This window comes from Camelus dromedarius, chromosome 5, assembly GCF_036321535.1.
Source record: "Camelus dromedarius isolate mCamDro1 chromosome 5, mCamDro1.pat, whole genome shotgun sequence".
In the NCBI taxonomy this organism is placed as follows: Eukaryota; Metazoa; Chordata; class Mammalia; order Artiodactyla; family Camelidae; genus Camelus; species Camelus dromedarius.
This window is the reverse complement of record NC_087440.1, coordinates 94,067,996-94,085,427: the sequence shown is the minus strand read 5'-3', so window position 1 is coordinate 94,085,427 and position 17,432 is coordinate 94,067,996. Positions and strand designations below refer to the sequence as shown.

General features: G+C 57.2%; 1 protein-coding gene and 1 gene segment (V, D, J or C); one reads left to right on the top strand and one right to left on the bottom strand.

Annotated features, from left to right (window-relative positions):
* The window catches only part of LOC135321365 (uncharacterized), a 95,409-nt gene that overhangs the window by 53,221 nt on the left and 24,756 nt on the right, over positions 1-17,432 (bottom strand). Inside the window, exons 4-5 of one of the 2 annotated variants that reach the window (XM_064486362.1) lie at positions 11,917-11,996; positions 10,412-10,495 (exon numbers count right to left, since the gene is read on the bottom strand). In XM_064486362.1, coding sequence (XP_064342432.1) covers positions 10,412-10,495; positions 11,917-11,996 — 164 coding nt within the window. Of the gene's footprint in view, positions 1-10,411; positions 10,496-11,916; positions 11,997-15,151; positions 17,395-17,432 lie in introns of those variants that run through there. The other variant, XR_010381104.1, reaches the window with a different exon arrangement.
* On the top strand, positions 127-8,552 carry LOC116153638 (immunoglobulin heavy constant gamma 1-like). The segment is given in 7 exon segments: positions 127-373; positions 4,047-4,340; positions 4,657-4,713; positions 4,836-5,165; positions 5,249-5,569; positions 6,942-7,075; positions 7,444-8,552. Coding segments are annotated over 7 exon segments (1,236 nt in total).

The following is a 17,432-nucleotide window of genomic DNA, read 5'->3' as shown; positions in this document are numbered from 1 at the left end:
GGTGACCGCCGAGACTCCCACTCTCAGCCCAAGGTCCCAGGACACCACTCGCCCCACCCCCGGGCACCCATGTGAGACGCCTCTGCTGTGTCTGGACTCCCCCAGGTGATCTGAGACAGAAACCACCCAGAGAAAAGGGAACTTCAGGAAGCAGGCAGTGCCACCGGTTTCAGTCCTGTTCTTAGTGTTCGCAGGGTTGCGGGCAGTCAGCTCACATCTACGGGAATCCAGCCAAGAAATCCTAGGAACTGGGGCTGCAGGCACAGAGATCAGCCTGGAGGAGCGCAGGTGCCTGGGGCCAGAGGAGGGAAGGGGTGGCGGCAGCACGGAGACCCAGGCTGCAGGGGAGCCACCTCCATGGCTTCCACCTTCGGTGAGTGCAGCCCAAGAGGAGCAGGGGCAGAGGGAGCACAGGGGGGCATTGGAGGGGAGGCCCCACCTCAGGGACCGCACAAGGCTCCAGGAGCAGCTGAGTAGAAGGCTGGGAGCTGGTGGGCACAGGCAACCGTCCCACCACCTGGAAGGTCCAGGGACCAGGGGAGACTTCTGGGGACACTGGGGACACAAAAGAGGGTTAAGGTACCCAAGGACGAGGAGCTCTGCTGGGAGGGGGCCAGCATGGGACTCCAGGGAGAAAAGCCAGCCCTGCTGGGAGGGCACCCGGGTGGGACTCCAGGGAGAAAAGCCAGCCCTGCTGGGAGGACACCAGGGTGGGACTCCAGGTAGAAAGCCAGCCCTGCTTGGAGGGCACCAGGGTGGGACTCCAGGGAGAAAAGCCAGCCCTGCTGGAAGGGCACCAGGGTGGGACTCCAGGGAGAGAAAACAACCCTGCTGGGAGGGCACCAGGGTGGGACTCCCGGGAGAAAAGTCAGCCCTGCTGGGAGGGCACCAGGGTGGGACTCCAGGGAGAAAGTCAGCCCTCCTGGGAGGGCACCAGGGTGGGACTCCAGGGAGAAAAGCCAGCCCTGCTGGGAGGGCACCAGGGTGGGAATCCAGGGAGAAAAACCAGCCCTGCTGGGAGGGATTCCAGGGTGGGACTCCAGGGAGAAAAGCCAGCCCTGCTGGGAGGGCACCCGGGTGGGACTCCAGGGAGGAAAGCCATCCCTGCTGGGAGGGCACCAGGGTGGGACTCCAGGGAGAGAAACAACCCTGCTGGGAGGGCACCAGGGTGGGACTCCAGGGAGAAAAGTCAGCCCTGCTGGGAGGGCACCAGGGTGGGACTCCAGGGAGAAAAGCCAGCCCTGCTGGGAGGGCACCAGGGTGGGAATCCAGGGAGAAAGTCAGCCCTGCTGGGAGGGCACCAGGGTGGGACTCCAGGGAGAAAAGCCAGCCCTGCTGGGAGGGCACCAGGGTGGGAATCCAGGGAGAAAAACCAGCCCTGCTGGGAGGGCACCAGGGTGGGACTCCAGGGAGAAAGCCATCCCTGCTGGGAGGGCACAAGGGTGGGACTCCAGGGAGAAATTCAGCCCTGCTGGGAGGGCACCAGTGTGGGACACCAGGGAGAAAGCCATCCCTGCTGGGAGGGCACCAGGTTGGGACTCCAGGGAGAAAGTCAGCCCTACTGGGAGGGCACCAGGTTGGGACTCCAGGGAGAAAAGCCAGCCCTGCTGGGAGGGCACCAGGGTGGGACTCCAGGGAGAAAAGCCATCCCTGCTGGGAGGGCACCCGGGTGGGACTCTAGGGAGAGAATCCAGTCCTGGGGATAACACAGGGTTCAGGGAGTGGAGTGCAACTAGGCTGAGGGCTCTGCGTTGACCCAGAGGGTCAGAGGCTGCCAAGGGCCAGCACCAGGGACAAAGGTCAGGGAGGCTGAATGTAAGAGGGGGCAGAACACCTGGAGGTCAAGGAGGGCAGCCCCAGGCGCTCTGAAATCACATGGAGCTCGTGCACATGAGCAGAAGCCTGTGGGTGGACGGGGGCCAGAAGCTAACTTGGAGTTCAAGAGAAGTTGGAGCTGGTGCAGGTGAGAGGCCACTGAAGGGCAGTAGGGCAGGGGGACAGCCTCAGCGGTTCCACGGAGCAGGTTGTGCTTCTGCAGGGGACCAGAAGGCTGGGAGGACAAGGGGCAGCCCCACTGGCTGCACGGAGCAGGTTGTGCTTGTGCAGGTGAGCAGAGGGCTGGGAAGACAGGGGGCAACCCCAGGGTTTCCAGGGAGCAGGTTGAGCTTGCACAGGTGAACGGAGGTCTACGAGGGCAGGGGGCAGCCCCAAGGGGCTCCTGGGAGCAGATTGAGCTTCTCCAGGGGAGCAGACGGCTGGGAGGGCACGGAGCAGCCCTGAGGGGCTCCAGGGAGAAGGTTGAGCTTGTGCAGGTCAGCAGAGGTCTAGGAGGGTAAGAGGAAAGCCCCAGGGGCTCCAGGGAGCAGGTTGAGCTCGTGAGGGTCAGCAGAGGCCTGGGAGTGCAGGGGGAAGCCCCAGGGGCTCCAGGGAACAGGTTGTGCATGTGCAGGGGAGCAGAGGGAAGGGAGCGCAAGGGGCAGCCCCAAGAGGCTCCAGGGAACAGGTTGAGCTCATGCGGGACAGCAGAGGGCTGGGAGGGCAGGGGGCAGACCCAGGGGTTCCAGGAAGCAGGTTGAGCTTGTACAGGTGAACGGAGGTCTACGAGGGCAGGGGGCAGCCCCAAGGGGCTCCTGGGAGCAGGTTGAGCTTCTGCAGGGGAGCAGAGGTTTGGGAGAGTATGGGGCAGCCTCCAGAGATCCAGGGAGCAGGTTGAGCTCAGGCGGCTCAGCAGAGGGCTGGGAGTCCAAGAGGCAGCCTTAGGGTCTCCAGGGAGCACGTAGAGCACGTGTGGGTGAACAGAGGGCTGGGCGGTCACGGGGCTGCCCCAGGGGCTCCAGGGCACAGGTTGAGCTTCTGCAGGGGACCAGAGAGCTGGGAGGGCAGGGGGCAGCCCCAGGGGCTCCAGGGCTCAGATTGAGCTTCTGCAGGGGAGCAGAGAGCTGGGAGGGCAGGGAGCAGCCCCAGGGGCTCCAGGGAGAAATCAGAGCTATGACCTGTAGGCTGGGGGCAGGCAGGTACAGGACTGCCCTGAGGAACTCCAAGGAGCTGGTAGAGCTTGTATTGCTGAACAGGGGGATGGGAGGGCAGGAGGCAGCTTACAGAGGTCCAGGAAGCCAGTTGTAATTGTGAGAATGAGCAAAGGGTCCACACAACAGCGGGGCTCCCCTGTAGCTAGCGGATTAAAGCCCGGATCTAAAGTACAGCCACACGAGGAGCTGAGCCAGGTTGACGGCTGTGGGGATGGTCAGAGGGGCCACGGCTGCTCCTGGCCAGTGTCTCCTGGGACAAGGGTCTCAGAGGCTGCCAGTGAGCAGGGGGCTGAGGTCAGAGGACAGGGACATGGGAGCTACAAGCTGGGGTGGCGTCAGGGGCCCAGGTGTGAGGGGGAAGTGAGCTGAGGGGCTCCAGCTGGAGGACCAGAAGAGGGACAGGAGCTCCCCGAGGCACAGACTCGGCAGCCTGGCTGAGGCGACAGGGATGAAAGGGGAGGGGCCAAGGAGGAGGCCTGCAGGGCCAGGGGCCAGGGGGCCAGGGGCCAGGGTCCAGGGGGCCAGGGGCCAGGGCCCAGTTGCTCTGGCTGCAGAGCTGACCCAGAAGACACGGGCGCGGAGGGCAAAGAGCAGGCCAGGCAAGGGGCCACGAGCAGGCTTCTGGGTGGTGGAGGCCCACCACGCCAAGGAGAGGCCCGCTCACCCAGGGCAGGGCCGGGCTGGGGCAGCAGGACGGTGAGCTCAGGGGACCAGCGGACGCTGGCCAGGAGCAGGCAGCACTGGTCAGGACTCAGACACAGGGCTCAGTCAGGCCAGGCACTTGCAGGAGGTCAGGGACCTAGGGGGCTGTCAACCAGGTGATCTCCCAGCGCTGACACACAGCTGCAGAGGCACGAGGCCCTGGGTGGTGAGGGCCCTGCCGGCCAGCTGCTTTGCAGACATTCTGGGAGCACGTGGGCGCTGGGCTCAGGGGTGCCCAGACCTGGGCTCGTGACACCCTGCCTGGACCCTCCCAGGGGTGAAGCCCTGGTGGTCACACGGCCTGCTTTCTTGCAGCCTCCACCAAGGCCCCATCGGTCTATCCTCTGACTGCTAGATGCGGGGACACGCCTGGCTCCACGGTGGCCTTCGGCTGCCTGGTCTGGGGCTACATCCCTGAGCCGGTGACGGTGACCTGGAACTCGGGCGCCCTGTCCAGCGGCATCCACACCTTCCCATCTGTTCTCATGTCCTCGGGGCTCTACTCACTCAGCAGCTTAGTGACTCTGCCCGCCAGCAGCTCGTCCGGCAAGAACTTCATCTGCAACGTAGCCCACCCGGCCAGCAGCACTAAGGTGGACAAGCGTGTGGGTAAGTAGACAGGCCTCAGGGCAGGCGTCCACTCCCAGACAGGACCGAGGTCAGCCCTCCGCCCGGCTTGAACCACATGCCAGGATGGCGACCTCTGCCCAGAGTATCAGAGGAGGAGCAGTCTCCTCGCCTGAAGGCCTCCCAGGCAATGGGAGGGGTCCTCTGGGTGTTTCTATCAGGTCCAAGGTGGGCACAGGATGCACACCTCTACCGCACATAGCTGGTGCTGGACTTGCCAAAATCTGTCCCTGACCTATTCCCGCCACAACAGATCTGTTGCCCTCACCCAGAAACCTCATGTCTGATTCCTTTGCAGAACTCGAGATATCTGAACCTCAACCACAACCAGGATGCACGTGTCCAAAATGCCCAGGTGAGTCAGACAAGCCACTCCCTTTTAACAAGGAGGTGGCCACAGCCCTGGCGTGCTGGGAATACATGTGTCCTGGAGAAGGCTGGCCCAGGAGCTAACTCCCCACCTGTCTTCCCTGCCAGCCCCTGAGCTCCCGGGAGGGCCCTCCGTCTTCGTCTTCCCCCCGAAACCCAAGGACGTCCTCTCCATTTCTGGGAGGCCCGAGGTCACGTGCGTTGTGGTGGACGTGGGCCAGGAAGACCCCGAGGTCAATTTCAACTGGTACATTGATGGCGTTGAGGTGCGAACGGCCAACACGAAGCCAAAGGAGGAACAGTTCAACAGCACGTACCGCGTGGTCAGCGTCCTGACCATCCAGCACCAGGACTGGCTGACGGGGAAGGAGTTCAAGTGCAAGGTCAACAACAAAGCTCTCCCGGCCCCCATCGAGAGGACCATCTCCAAGGCCAAAGGTGGGACGGACAACGGGCGCGGGAGGGTCCTGTGGGGCTGCTCAGAGTGACCGTCGGGCTCACAGACACGCCTGTCCCCACAGGGCAGACCCGGGAGCCGCAGGTGTACACCCTGGCCCCACACCGGGAAGAGCTGGCCAAGGACACCGTGAGCGTAACCTGCCTGGTCAAAGGCTTCTACCCAGCTGACATCAACATTGAGTGGCAGAGGAACCGACAGCCAGAGTCAGAGGGCGCCTACGCCACCACGCTGCCCCAGCTGGACAACGACGGGACCTACTTCCTCTACAGCAAGCTCTCGGTGGGAAAGAACACGTGGCAGCGGGGAGAAACCTTCACCTGTGTGGTGATGCACGAGGCCCTGCACAACCACTACACCCAGAAATCCATCACCCAGTCTTCGGGTAAATGAGACTCACCCCGGCACCCCAGCGAACACCCCTCCCCGAGGCCCTCAGGGTCCAGCACGGATGCCTGAGCCCCACCCCTGTGTACATAAGTCCCGGGCCAGCATGAAATAAAACACCCAGTGGCTCCCTGGGGCCCTGCAACCCTGTCATGGTTCTTTCCGAGCAGAGGTCCGGCGCTCGCCGGGCACGCGGGAGGCGGGGGCAGGCCAGGCTCTGAGGACAAACTTGGTGTCAACGGAGGTAGGCAGCAGACTGAGGCCACAGAGGGGGCTCTGCCAGAGGCAGCAGCTCTCCAGGGTCCAGCCTTCAGCCAGAACCTACTCAGGCTGGACTGTGTAGAGGAAATCTGGTAGAGCCTCGCAGGAACCCTCACGGAAATGAGTGCACGGTTCATCCCACCTCTGTCCAAGCCCAACAGTGGGACAGTGGCAGGTCCTTGTGCCCACAGTTCCCGTCCCCGGGGCCTAGAGAAACCACGTGCTGACATCCTGTCAACATGGGAGCCACGCCTGGCCGGCGATGGGGGCACAGGCCTCCTGCTCCCAGGACACACGGAGATCAGGCCCCACCCTCCCGCAGGCGAGGTGCTCAGGGCCAGATCTGTACACTCGAGGGGACACTCACCCAGACCCATAGGAAACAAGCCCTCTCATGGAGCACACCAGCCTGCACACCCCTCGTCCACCTGCAAACTCACGCACACGCATGTGCCTGTGCAACTGCACACAAGGGCACAACCACACAACTGCACACAAGCCAGCCTTGCTCACTGGGTCCTCAATGGGGTATCCGCCCAGGGCCAGACCAGAGCCTGGAGCCGGGTCTCGTGAACCCTCTGTGGACACCAGATTGGTCCCCACTCCTCAAAGCCCCAGCAGCACTGACCACAATGGCCAGCTCAGACCCCCACCCCTCCTCTCCCCAGGACACCTGCGCCCCCTCCTCAACACACAGAGACCCAACACCCCACTGGTCCCTAGCACAACCACCCCACCCCCTCGGGCACACAGGGACACCCCAAGGTTGCCTCCGCCCTTCCCTGCACTAGGACCCACCACAGACCTGCTCTGCAGACCCCTGCCGTCTAGGCCTGGCCTCCAGTGGGAGGGAAGGCAGGGGTCAGGACACCCTCTCCCAAGAGGACCCCATGAAAGGCACCGCAGAGGAGTGGATGAGGGACCCCCAAGGGCCAGGCTTACATATGGCCCAAGGGGTCCGGGCAAGACTGAGGCCCAATCTGGAGGAATGGGGGACACGAGGTCGGTGCCCAGGGATTGACCTCAGGGAACCATTGATCCAGCCCCCCAGGGGGATACTAGTGCCCCACCCGCCCTGTCACACAGCTGACCACCCCCTCCCTGTCCAGAGCCACTCCTGGAGGAGGAGAGCTGTGCCGAGGCCCAGAGCGGGGAGCTGGACGGGCTGTGGACCACCATCTCCATCTTCATCACCCTCTTCCTGCTCAGCGTGTGCTACAGCGCCACAGTGACCCTCTTCAAGGTGGGCGGGCCAGGCCAGCTGTCCCTGCTGTCCCCACACAGTGCCCGCACAGTCCCCCTTCCCTGTCCTTCCCTGTCCCTCCCTGTCCACTTCCTGTCCCCTCACAGTCCCGTCACTGTCTCCTCACTCTCCCCTCTTGTCCTTTCTGTCCACTGTCTGTCCTTCTCTGTCTCTCCAGTCCATTCTGTTCTCTCACTGTCCCTCTCTGTCCCTGTCGGGACCTCGCTGTCCGTAGCTATGCCCACGCAGTCCTCGCGCCACCCCACCGGAGCACACTCGCGGCCGGCAGTCCCCGGGCTGGGAGGCCAGGTCCTTGGGGGAAGCTGGCATGGGGGCCCCGGCTGTGCTCACACCCGCCGTCCCTGCAGGTGAAGTGGATCTTCTCCTCGGTGGTGGAGCTGAAGCGGACGATCGTCCCAGACTACAGAAACATGATCGGGCAGGGGGCCTAGCGTGTCCTCTGGGGGTGTCCACGGACACCCCAGGCCCCAGAGGTACCCCGATCATCGCTCCGAGCTGCTCAGCCACTACTCCGCCCGCTGCCCTGCCAGCTCTGAACTCTCGGCCATGTTCACCCGCACCTCCATCCTGAGACCTCACGGCCACCACCGACCACACCCTGCACCCTGCCCACCTTCAGGGGACCAAGTGGACAGCAGGTGCTACCACCAACCTGAGCTGAGGGGTCTCCCTGTGCTCACCGGGAGTGCCCGGGGCACCCTGGGGTTCCTCTGGACGAGCAGGAAGCTGGCATCCCGGGGCAGTGGGCTCGGCCCGCTCTCTGTGGACACTCTCGGGCCTGGTGACCAAGGACAGTTCCAAAAAGGAGGCACACTGTGTGAGATGTCTGGTGGAACAGTGCTGCCCCGGCCGACCTCACTCAGCAGGGAAGCCTCTGGATGTGCCACCAACGTTCAGCCAAGTGCTCAGCTCTGAGAAGGACCTGGGTCCATGGCCCCTACAGCAGCCAGCTCTGCCAGGAAGGGGGTGACGTTTCCTCGCCAGAGCTTCCCAGAGACGGGCCTGGAGAACGGGTCCCCCACGGGCAGAACGCAGCCTCGCTGGACAGAGCAAGAGGGACACTGGCAAAAAGGGCACTGGCCTCAGCCACCCTATCCCGTGGCCAGCGGCCTGAGACACCTTCAGCAGGAGCACACTGCACTGGGCGGTGTGGTGAGAGGCGAGCCCCGGGAGGAGGGAGCCCGACAGCCTGGCGTCCCGGCCCCAGACCCCTGGGCCTCTCCTGTCTTCTCCCTGGATGGGGAGGGGCAGGCCCCACTGTCGGGTGGTGGCGGGGGAGGGGGGGCGCTACAGCCAGAGGTCACGCCAGGCCTGGCTTGGGAAGCTGTGCATCCTTTCTAAACGTCTGGCGCCCACGAACTTTCTGCGCTGTTTATCTTTGGTTGGGTTTTTTGTTGGGAGACTCTGGCTTGTCATGTTTTGGGTTGTTCAGACAATAAAGCATCCTTTACCATTCCATAGCTGTCTGGGAATTGCTCTGTGTTGCGGCCCCTCCCCTGGTGCCTCCGCAGCCTGGCCGCCCTCCACACCCTCCCAGCCCCAGGCCCCAGCTCTCCCCCCACCACACCCATCCCTGGGGTTCCCTGGGGGCGCGGAGTCAGCAGCAAGTCCCAGGTGTCGGACGCCTGGTCAGCACGGCTGCTGTAACACGCAGCACATTCGGGTTGGAACCACAGAAATGATTGTCTCCCGTCCTGGAGCGGCACGTCCCAGGTCGAGGAGCGTGAGGGCCACTGTGCCCACCGGCTGCCAAGGCTGCAGGGCCGGAGTCAGTACTCGGTCCTCCTGGGAGGCCAGACCCTGAGCTCCAGTCCCTCCTGGTGGTTCCATCTCAAAGGAACAGTCTCAGGTCCCGGGTTGCAGGAGACACAGCACTCCCCAGAGGGCAGACACAGGAGCCACAGCAGACTGCCCTTCGCAGGAAATGCTCCAGGAAACGGAGGCCAGCGCCTGGTCAGGGTTGGCTCTGCTGGGCGATCCAGGCCAGCACTTCGGGAGAGCTCAGTCATCCACGGGACGCGGCCCTGGGCTGCTGGACATTGTCCAAGTGTCTGTGTGAGCCTTTCAGTGTGTCAGGGCAGAGGGGGCGAAATCAATGTGCCGAGTGTGTGGATCAACGGCCCCAGGGGAGGCCAGCAGGACAGGCTCCTGGCGGGGAGCTGGGACCAGCACTGAGTGTCTGTCAGTAAAGCCACAGCACCCCAGGGACATTGGGAACGGCCATTCCAGCTTCCTGTGGCGGAAAGACAGACAGACAGACAAACAGAGAGACAGAGGAAGACAGAGAATTTTATGCAGGAAAGGGACTGCTCGCTCCAGTGGGCTCCGCACCAAAGACGGTGAGGCCATGGGGCGGGCAGCCAGGTCCAGGAGCATCGCCGGCCCTCAGGGACCCTGCCAGGCGTGAGGACACTGGGCACCCTCTGCCTCCAGGGTGCTCCGGAAACCATCCTGGGGGTCTCCCCCACTCGCAGTCTCCCTCACACGGAACACCTAACCAACAAGCTGAACATGCCTATGGTCCCTGCAGCCTGCCCGGCCCCAGGCCCTGCCCCTCACCTCCATCCCCTGGACCACGGATCTGCCTCCAGCCAAACATTCCCATGGGGACACCAGGACGGTCGATACCGGGCTGGCCCCACGGGTCCTCGAGGAGCACCAGTCCCAGAACAGCTACCCCCCACCAGGCCTGAGGGCCCCGTCCTGACCCTGGGGAAACACCAGGCCACAGCGCATAACCCATGCACAACCCCTCCTGGGCTCCTAGAAGCCAAGTGGCCGACGCCTTCCCTTGAGCCCCTGGGTCAGCACCGGTGTGAGCCTAAAGTCAGCTTCCTGCTGCTCCTGTCCCCTCGGGGCCCTGCCCCGGGCAAGACCTCCGACGCACTCCTGTCAGTGTCTCACCTCTCCTGACTGCACCCCCATCTCACACACACACACACACACACAAACACACACACACACACACACACCCTGGGCTGCCACCCCACTGCGCCTCTGGGCCCCCACCAGGTGCCCCCTCCTCCTGCACTCCAAGGGGAACGTCTGCCACTCTGAGCTTTGAAAACCTGCATTGCTGTCCGTGTGTGGTGTCCGTGGATGTGGAGAAAAGAAACCCTTGTGCACCGTTAGTGAGGGCATAAAATGGCATTACCGTTGTGCAAAACGGTTTGGAAGCCCCTCAGAGAAATTTCAGAAACAACTACCACACTTGCAGCAATCCCACTGCTTACAATAAACCCGAGCGAACAGGCAACAGGTCTTAAAGAGGCACTTGAACACCCACTTCCCAGCAGCTCCGTTGACAATACCTACCACGAGGCGGGAACGCGAGTGTCCTTCCGTGGATGGACAGATGAGCACGATGTGGGCTGAGCGTACAATGGAACAGCACTGCCCCTGAAGAAAGAGGAACAGTGTGACGTGTGTGACAGCACGGGGGCACCTGGAGGACATCGGAACGCGTACCGTGAGCCAGGGGCAAGACGGTGAATCGTGTGCGATTCCACTTGTGTGAGCGATTACGAGTGGCCGCATTCCCAGAAAGAGAAAACACAGAAGAGGCTGCAGCCGGGGGAGAACGGGGGGTGTTGTTTACGGGCATAGGGTATCACACGTAAAGACGGGGAGAGTTATGGAGACGCAGGTGGTCGTGATTACACTTTATGAATGTACTCACTGTCCCCAAGACCCGGAGAAAGGTGTAACATGATACACTTCCTTAGGGGCAACTCCTATTCTTTTACCACGATAAAAAAACCTTTTAAGCGGGAGAAATCTAACCCATTCAATAACATCTGAACGCCTTCAGGAAGACCTGGAGCCTGTGTCCCTCCCTGTGGAAGAAACCGGCTGCAGCAGGTTGCAGCTGCACACCTGCCTGGCCAAGGGCTGACCCCCTGCGGAGGCCGGCAGACACCGTGGGAGCAGCGTCTCCACGCTGACGGCGTGAGGGGGCAGGGCAGTGACAACGTGCACGGCTGCAGCACAGCCCCCCAGCCAAAGGACGGCTCCTACAGTTTGCTCTCCAACAGGTGTAAACTTCTCTTCTGAACAACCCTAACCTAGAGACACACAAAGGGAAGGGAACGCTAGGAAAGCTGCTCACGCCTTAGCTAACCTGACGTAGAACAAGGACAGCACAACCCACTGCGTGTCGGCCACCGTGGACCACGTTAAGCTTCCCGATTAAAAGGCAGCAATACACTTTGCGTTTCCACCTAACGCAGGGAAATTACCTCAGATGTAATATAAAATTGCCAACCCTCCTCCAGGAAAGGCTTGAACTCCCATTGCCCATCTTACGTATCTTCGGCTGATGTTCACTTCTCGTGTTGATGAATAACCTCCGTCTTGGGTGTCCTGCAGCTTATATGCTGAGGTATGTAGCATCACCACTAGCACGTCTTATGTCAGACGGAAGAGGGTGGGGGCGGCCGCTACAGGTTGGTTATGAGAGAAGGAGACGGAGACGGTGAGGTAGAAGGACACAGAGCACATTCACATTACATCTACATGTGGACCACGTCTCACTGGAGAAAAATGGAGACTGGCAGAGAGACTCCTGTACAGCCAAGGCGCTGAAGAAAGGTCCACGAGGAGTCACGTAGGGAGGGAAGAGAGGTACTCGGTTTGGAGCGCAGCCTCGAGGAGGGGACCCGGGACGGGGAGACACGTCATGGGCCCGGAGGTCTTCCCTGGGGAGAGGGCAGCTTGAGAGCGTTAGTAATATGAATGCTAACCAAGTTAGGGAAAAGAACAGATGAAAACAGTTTGAACCTTCACAGGGACCAGGAAAATATAAAAAGAGAACCACTCACCAGAGGGGTACAATAGCTAAAACTTAAAACACTGGAAGGGGCGAACAGGGGACTAGGTGACACCGGAGACCCCACGTGACCTGGAAGACAGAACCATGGGAATTACCCAGTCAGAACTACAAAAGGAAGAACAACTTTTTTAAAATTGAGAGCAGTTTAAGGAATCTATGGAACTACATCAACTGTCCTAACATTGGCATGATCGGGCTCCCAGAAGCAGAAGAGAGAGAGAAAACAGTTGAAAATGTACTTAATGAAATTATGGCAAAAACTCACCAACCATGAAGAAAGAGAGACATTTCCAGGCGTAGGAATCACACAGTCACAAACAAACAGAACCCACAGAGACCCACACCAGGACACGTCACAATTAAATTGGCAAAAGTTAAGGATAAAGAGAGAATTCTGAAGACAGAAAGAGAACAACACTGTCACGGACAAGGAACTGCCACAAAGTTAGCAGTTGATTTTTCTGCAGAAACTCTGCAGACCAGACGGGAGAGGCATGATCTATACAAATGCTGAATGGAAAATACCTACAATCTAGGAGGAGGTGTCACCCCGCAAATTTGTCGTTTACACCGGAAGGAGAGACAAGAACTTCCCAGGCAAGCAAACACTGGAGCAGTTCATCAACCCTCAGAGACACGTCAAAGGTCTTCCTGGAGGGGAACACACAGGCTATTGCAAGATGCAAGAATTTACAGCAAAGGCAAATCCCACTAAAAGGCAAATTAAAGCCTGAGGGCCATCAACTAAATAAGCAAAAGATTAAAAGATAAAATACATAAAATTAACTGTGACTGCAGTAAACAGCAGTTCACAGGAAGAAGTAAAATATAACATCAAAAAAACGGGGGGCTCACAGAGGGAACTAAAAAAAAAACAAACAGACATGTGAAAAGCTGCTCACATTCCTAATCATTAGGGAAATGTAAATCAAAACCAAAATCAGATGTCACCACAAAGACTACAAGTAAGAAATATTGGTGAAGAGATGGGGTAAACGGAACCCTTGTCGCTGTTAGCAGGAGTGCAAATTGGTGCAGCCTCGGGGGAAAACAGTAAGGAGTATCCTCAAAACAACTAAAGACAGAACTATCACACGCTCCAGCAATTCCACTCCTGCCTATACATCCGAAGGAAACAAAAACAAGAATTTGAAAAGATACATGCACCCCAAGGTACATAGCAACTGTATGAACAGGAGTCAGCATACGGAAGCAACACAAGTGTCTGTCGGCAGAAAATGGATACAGGTGGTACGATGTATACGCACGACGGAATAATGCTCAGCCGTGCAGAAGAATGATTTCTGCCGTTTGTGACATTGGTGGTTCTCTGCAGTATGAGGCTTAGTGAAGTAAGTCAGACAAAGGCAAATGCTCTACGATATCACTTGTATGTGGAATCTAAACATTAATAGAAGTGAATAAATATAACAACAGGAAAACAGACACACAGATAGACAGATCAAATTAGTGGTTACCCGCGTGGAGAGGAGAGGGGGAAGGGGCTACGTAAGGACAGGGAATTAACAAATACCAACTACTATGTATAAAATACATAGGCTACTAGGACTATTGCACAGCACAGGGAGTATAGTCAGTGCTTCTAATAACTTCAACTGGAATGTAGTCTCTAAAAGAATTGAATCACCATTTGGTATGCTGTCCACCTGAAACTAATGTAACGTTGTCAATGAAGTGTATTTAACTTAAGTATATGTACATACACAAATTCATATCAAACTAAGGAACCATCTTCAAATTCCACCCACCACACTGGGGATCAATCATGCTTCTCTGTGGGGCAGGACTCCAAGACATTGGGCCAAGAAGACGACTCAGGTTACGAAAATGGACATGGCTCCTGCCCCGAGACACACGAGGTCTTGGGACGCTGGTCCAGACTGCGTTCTTTCTCTGAAACTACCTTACGTTACGTGAGGCTCATTTGCTGTCCATGAGGCCTTTTCCACGTCAGACAGTGACTGAGCCATGTGTGTGCCCAAGGCCTTCCAGGCCGCTGTCCGTGGTCCTGACTCGGACTAGCAGGCTCTCTCAGCTACTGTCCATGGTTCTGCTTCTGCTGCTCTGCACGGGGTAATGATATTTTTAGATTAAACACACTTTGCCCTTTTAGGGTAGTTTTAGGCTAACAGATACGTTGAGCAGAAAGTCACAGAGTTCCATAACTTCCAGTGCCCCCACACGTACGCCCAGTTTCACCTATTATGAACATCTATCTCCAGTGTGCTACACTTGTCAGAAATGATGAGCCAACTTAATACATTATGATTAACTGAAGCCCATAGGCAACACCATGGCTCACTATCATCTGCACAGTTCTATGAGTTTTGACAAACGCATGGTGTCATTTGCATCCAGAAGCCCCGAGGCTGCTGTCCATGGAACTGCCTCGATCAGGTACACTGTTCAGACTGCTGCCCATCGGTCCACCATTTCAGCAACACACAGTACAATTTCACTGCCTTAAGACCCCCTGTACCTCACCTCCTCATTTCCCACCCCTCCCACACAAACTCCTGGCAGCCACTCATCTTCTCATTGCCTCCATAGATGAGCTCCTTCAAATACCGTGTAGTAGGAATCTCACAGACAGTATAGCCTTCTCCGGTTGGCTCCTTTCACTTAGCAATGTGCATTTTCATTTCCCCATGTCCTTTTGTGCCTCAATGGCTCATTTCTTCTTCTTTTTGAATGGTCATTTCTTACTTTGGGGGACTATGGGAGGGTAATTAATTTTTCTTAATGGAGATACTGGGGATTGAAGCAAGGACCTCATGCATGCTAAGCACACGCTCTATCATTGATCGATACCGTCCCCCCATTTCTTCTCCTATTAACTTCTTTTTTCAACAGCTTTATTGAGGTACAATTGATACACAAAATAAACGCATATATTCGAGGTACACCTGAGATTGCACAAATGCAGACACCTGTGAAACCATCATTACTGTCAAGGTAGTCGATATATCCATTCTTCTAGAAGTTTCCTTGTGCTCTGGGTCTATTGGGATGGGGGGAGGAGCACACGTATGTGAAGAACATTTATCATGAAATCTACTCTCTTAACAAATATCTGGGTGCACAATGCAGTGTTGTAAACCGTAGGCACAATGTTACACACAGAGCCTCGGAATAGAACTCATTTTGCATAACTGGAAATTTATACCTATTGAATCACAGCAGAATCAAAGAATATCACCACAGAAAATCAATGAAGCACAAAAGAAAGAAGCAAGAAGGAATAGAGGAACAAATTAACTATAAGACAGACAGAGAACTATTAAAAACAACAGTGATAATAGGCCTTTCCCTGCCACAATTACCTTAAATGTAAATGGATTAAATTATCAGAGCAAAAGATAGAGAGCGGCTGAGTGGATAACAAGCAAGGTCCAAATCTGTGCCATCACAAGGGACTCACTTTAGGTTTAAGGACACATGTAGGCTGGACATGAAGGGATGGAAAAAGGTACTCCATGAGAAAGGCAAACAAAAGGAAGCAAGGATGGGTACACTTGGACAAAATAGACTTGAAGGTAAAAACAGTCATAAGACACCCAGAAGGACGCTATACAATGATGAAAAACTCAATTCTTCACAGACGGCTTCGTCCTTTTTATTCTGAAATCCTATCCCACTGTCTGGATGCATCCACTCACCTACTGAGGGACATCCTGGGCGCATCCAAGTTTGAGTTAAGCTACGAACAAAGCATCTGCAGACGTTTATAAACCATAAACATCGCTGCACAGTTTTGGGGTGGACATGAGTTTTCAGCCCATTTGAACAGGTGAGTATCTAGGAATGCAGTTGCTGGGTTGTATGGCAAGATTAGGTTTAGATTTTGGAGAACCTGCCGAGCTCTCCTGCAGACGGGCTCTTCCGTTTTGCACCCACCCGCAGCGGAGGAGGCCTCCTGCTGCCCCACACCCTCACCAGCGTTGGGAGGTGCCGGGTTTCGGTGTTGCTTCTGGACGTCCACCGTTCTAACAGCTGCGTGGTGGTCTTACTTGTTTTCACTTACAGGCTCCAGCGACGTAGGACGTGGAGGAAACTTGCGCTTCCTTCTCTGCATCTGTGAGTCTTCCCAGGTGACAGGTCTGTCCAGGGCTTTTAGTCACTTTTAACTGGGTTGTTGCTTTCCTTGTTGCTGACTTTTAACAGTTCTCTGCATATTTCGGACACGAGTCCTTTATCAGATACGAGGTTTGCAGATGTGTGATTCTCCCAGTCTCTGGCCTGCCTTTCATTCTCTCGACAGTGTCTTCCACAGGCAGGCATTTTCCACTTCAGTTAAGTTCAGCTAGTGACTTCTTTTTCGTGGAATGCGCTTTTGGTGTTGTACCTCCTGGCTCTTCGCCGAACTCAAGGTCACCTAGATTCCCATGGTTCCGTTCTTTGCGTTGAGGTCAACGACCCACTGTGAGTCAACTTCATGACCACTGTGAGTATGTGCCTCAGCTCGTTTCCTGCTGGGATGCAGGTGCTCCACCACCACTTGGTGAACAGAGCCCCTTCTCCATTAGGTTGCCTTCGCTCCAGGCGAGCTCTCAGAGGTGTTCCTGGGCAGCGAGAGGTCACTCCCTTATCTGAGCTCCTTTGGTGCTTCTAGAATGTTCTGCCACTGAGGGGGACATGCAATCAAATGGCCTTCAGCCATCAGCAGAAAAATTATTTCTAACAGAATTTGCACCCAAACCAAGGATAAAGTGTAAAGGTAGAATAAAGGCATCCCCTGACAGGCAAGATCTCAGACAACGTCCCTCCAGGCATCCTCTCTCAGGAAGACAGCAGACGGCCTTTGGACCTGAACTCTCCACGTCAGCTGCCTGCGCCCCGGCAGATCATGGACTCCAGCCACCGTCATTGTGCCAGTCACTTCTTTACGACAAATCTCTTTCTAGATACAGACCGTATACACAGAGGTAGGGGTACATCCTACGGATTCCGTTCCCCTGGAGACTAACACACCCTGGGGCACAACGCAGTCTTCTTCCAACCCACAGGAGCCGACTGACTCCAGAGAGGATGGGAGGGCAGGTCCACGGCACTCAGCAGCGTTCCTGAAGAGGGGGTCTAAACTGCACTGGAAAGCCAGCTCAAGGGCCCAGCATCGATGCTTAATTAAGTCTAAAGCACGTGCTTCCACACGTACAACGTGGGAACGTCCAGTTACCCGCACTGGGTCTGTTCACAACGCAGCGCATTTCCCCCTAAACGGTACATCAAGTGATTGAGCCTCGTAGAAGGAACAGCATCCTGGATTAGAACGGCAGCAAGTGTCACAAACCTGCTGGAAAGCAGAGTGGATCCCTCCCGCGGGCGACCCCACTCGGCTTGCTCACTGGCTGCCCAGCACTCGAGCTGCTCAGAAAGGCACCTTCGTGCGGTCCTGCTGTGAGGAGCATGAGCCGTTCTCCACCTTCGGAGACAAAACGCTGGCTTCCTGTAAGAAAAAATATGGTGCTGCCCAGGGTCCTTGCG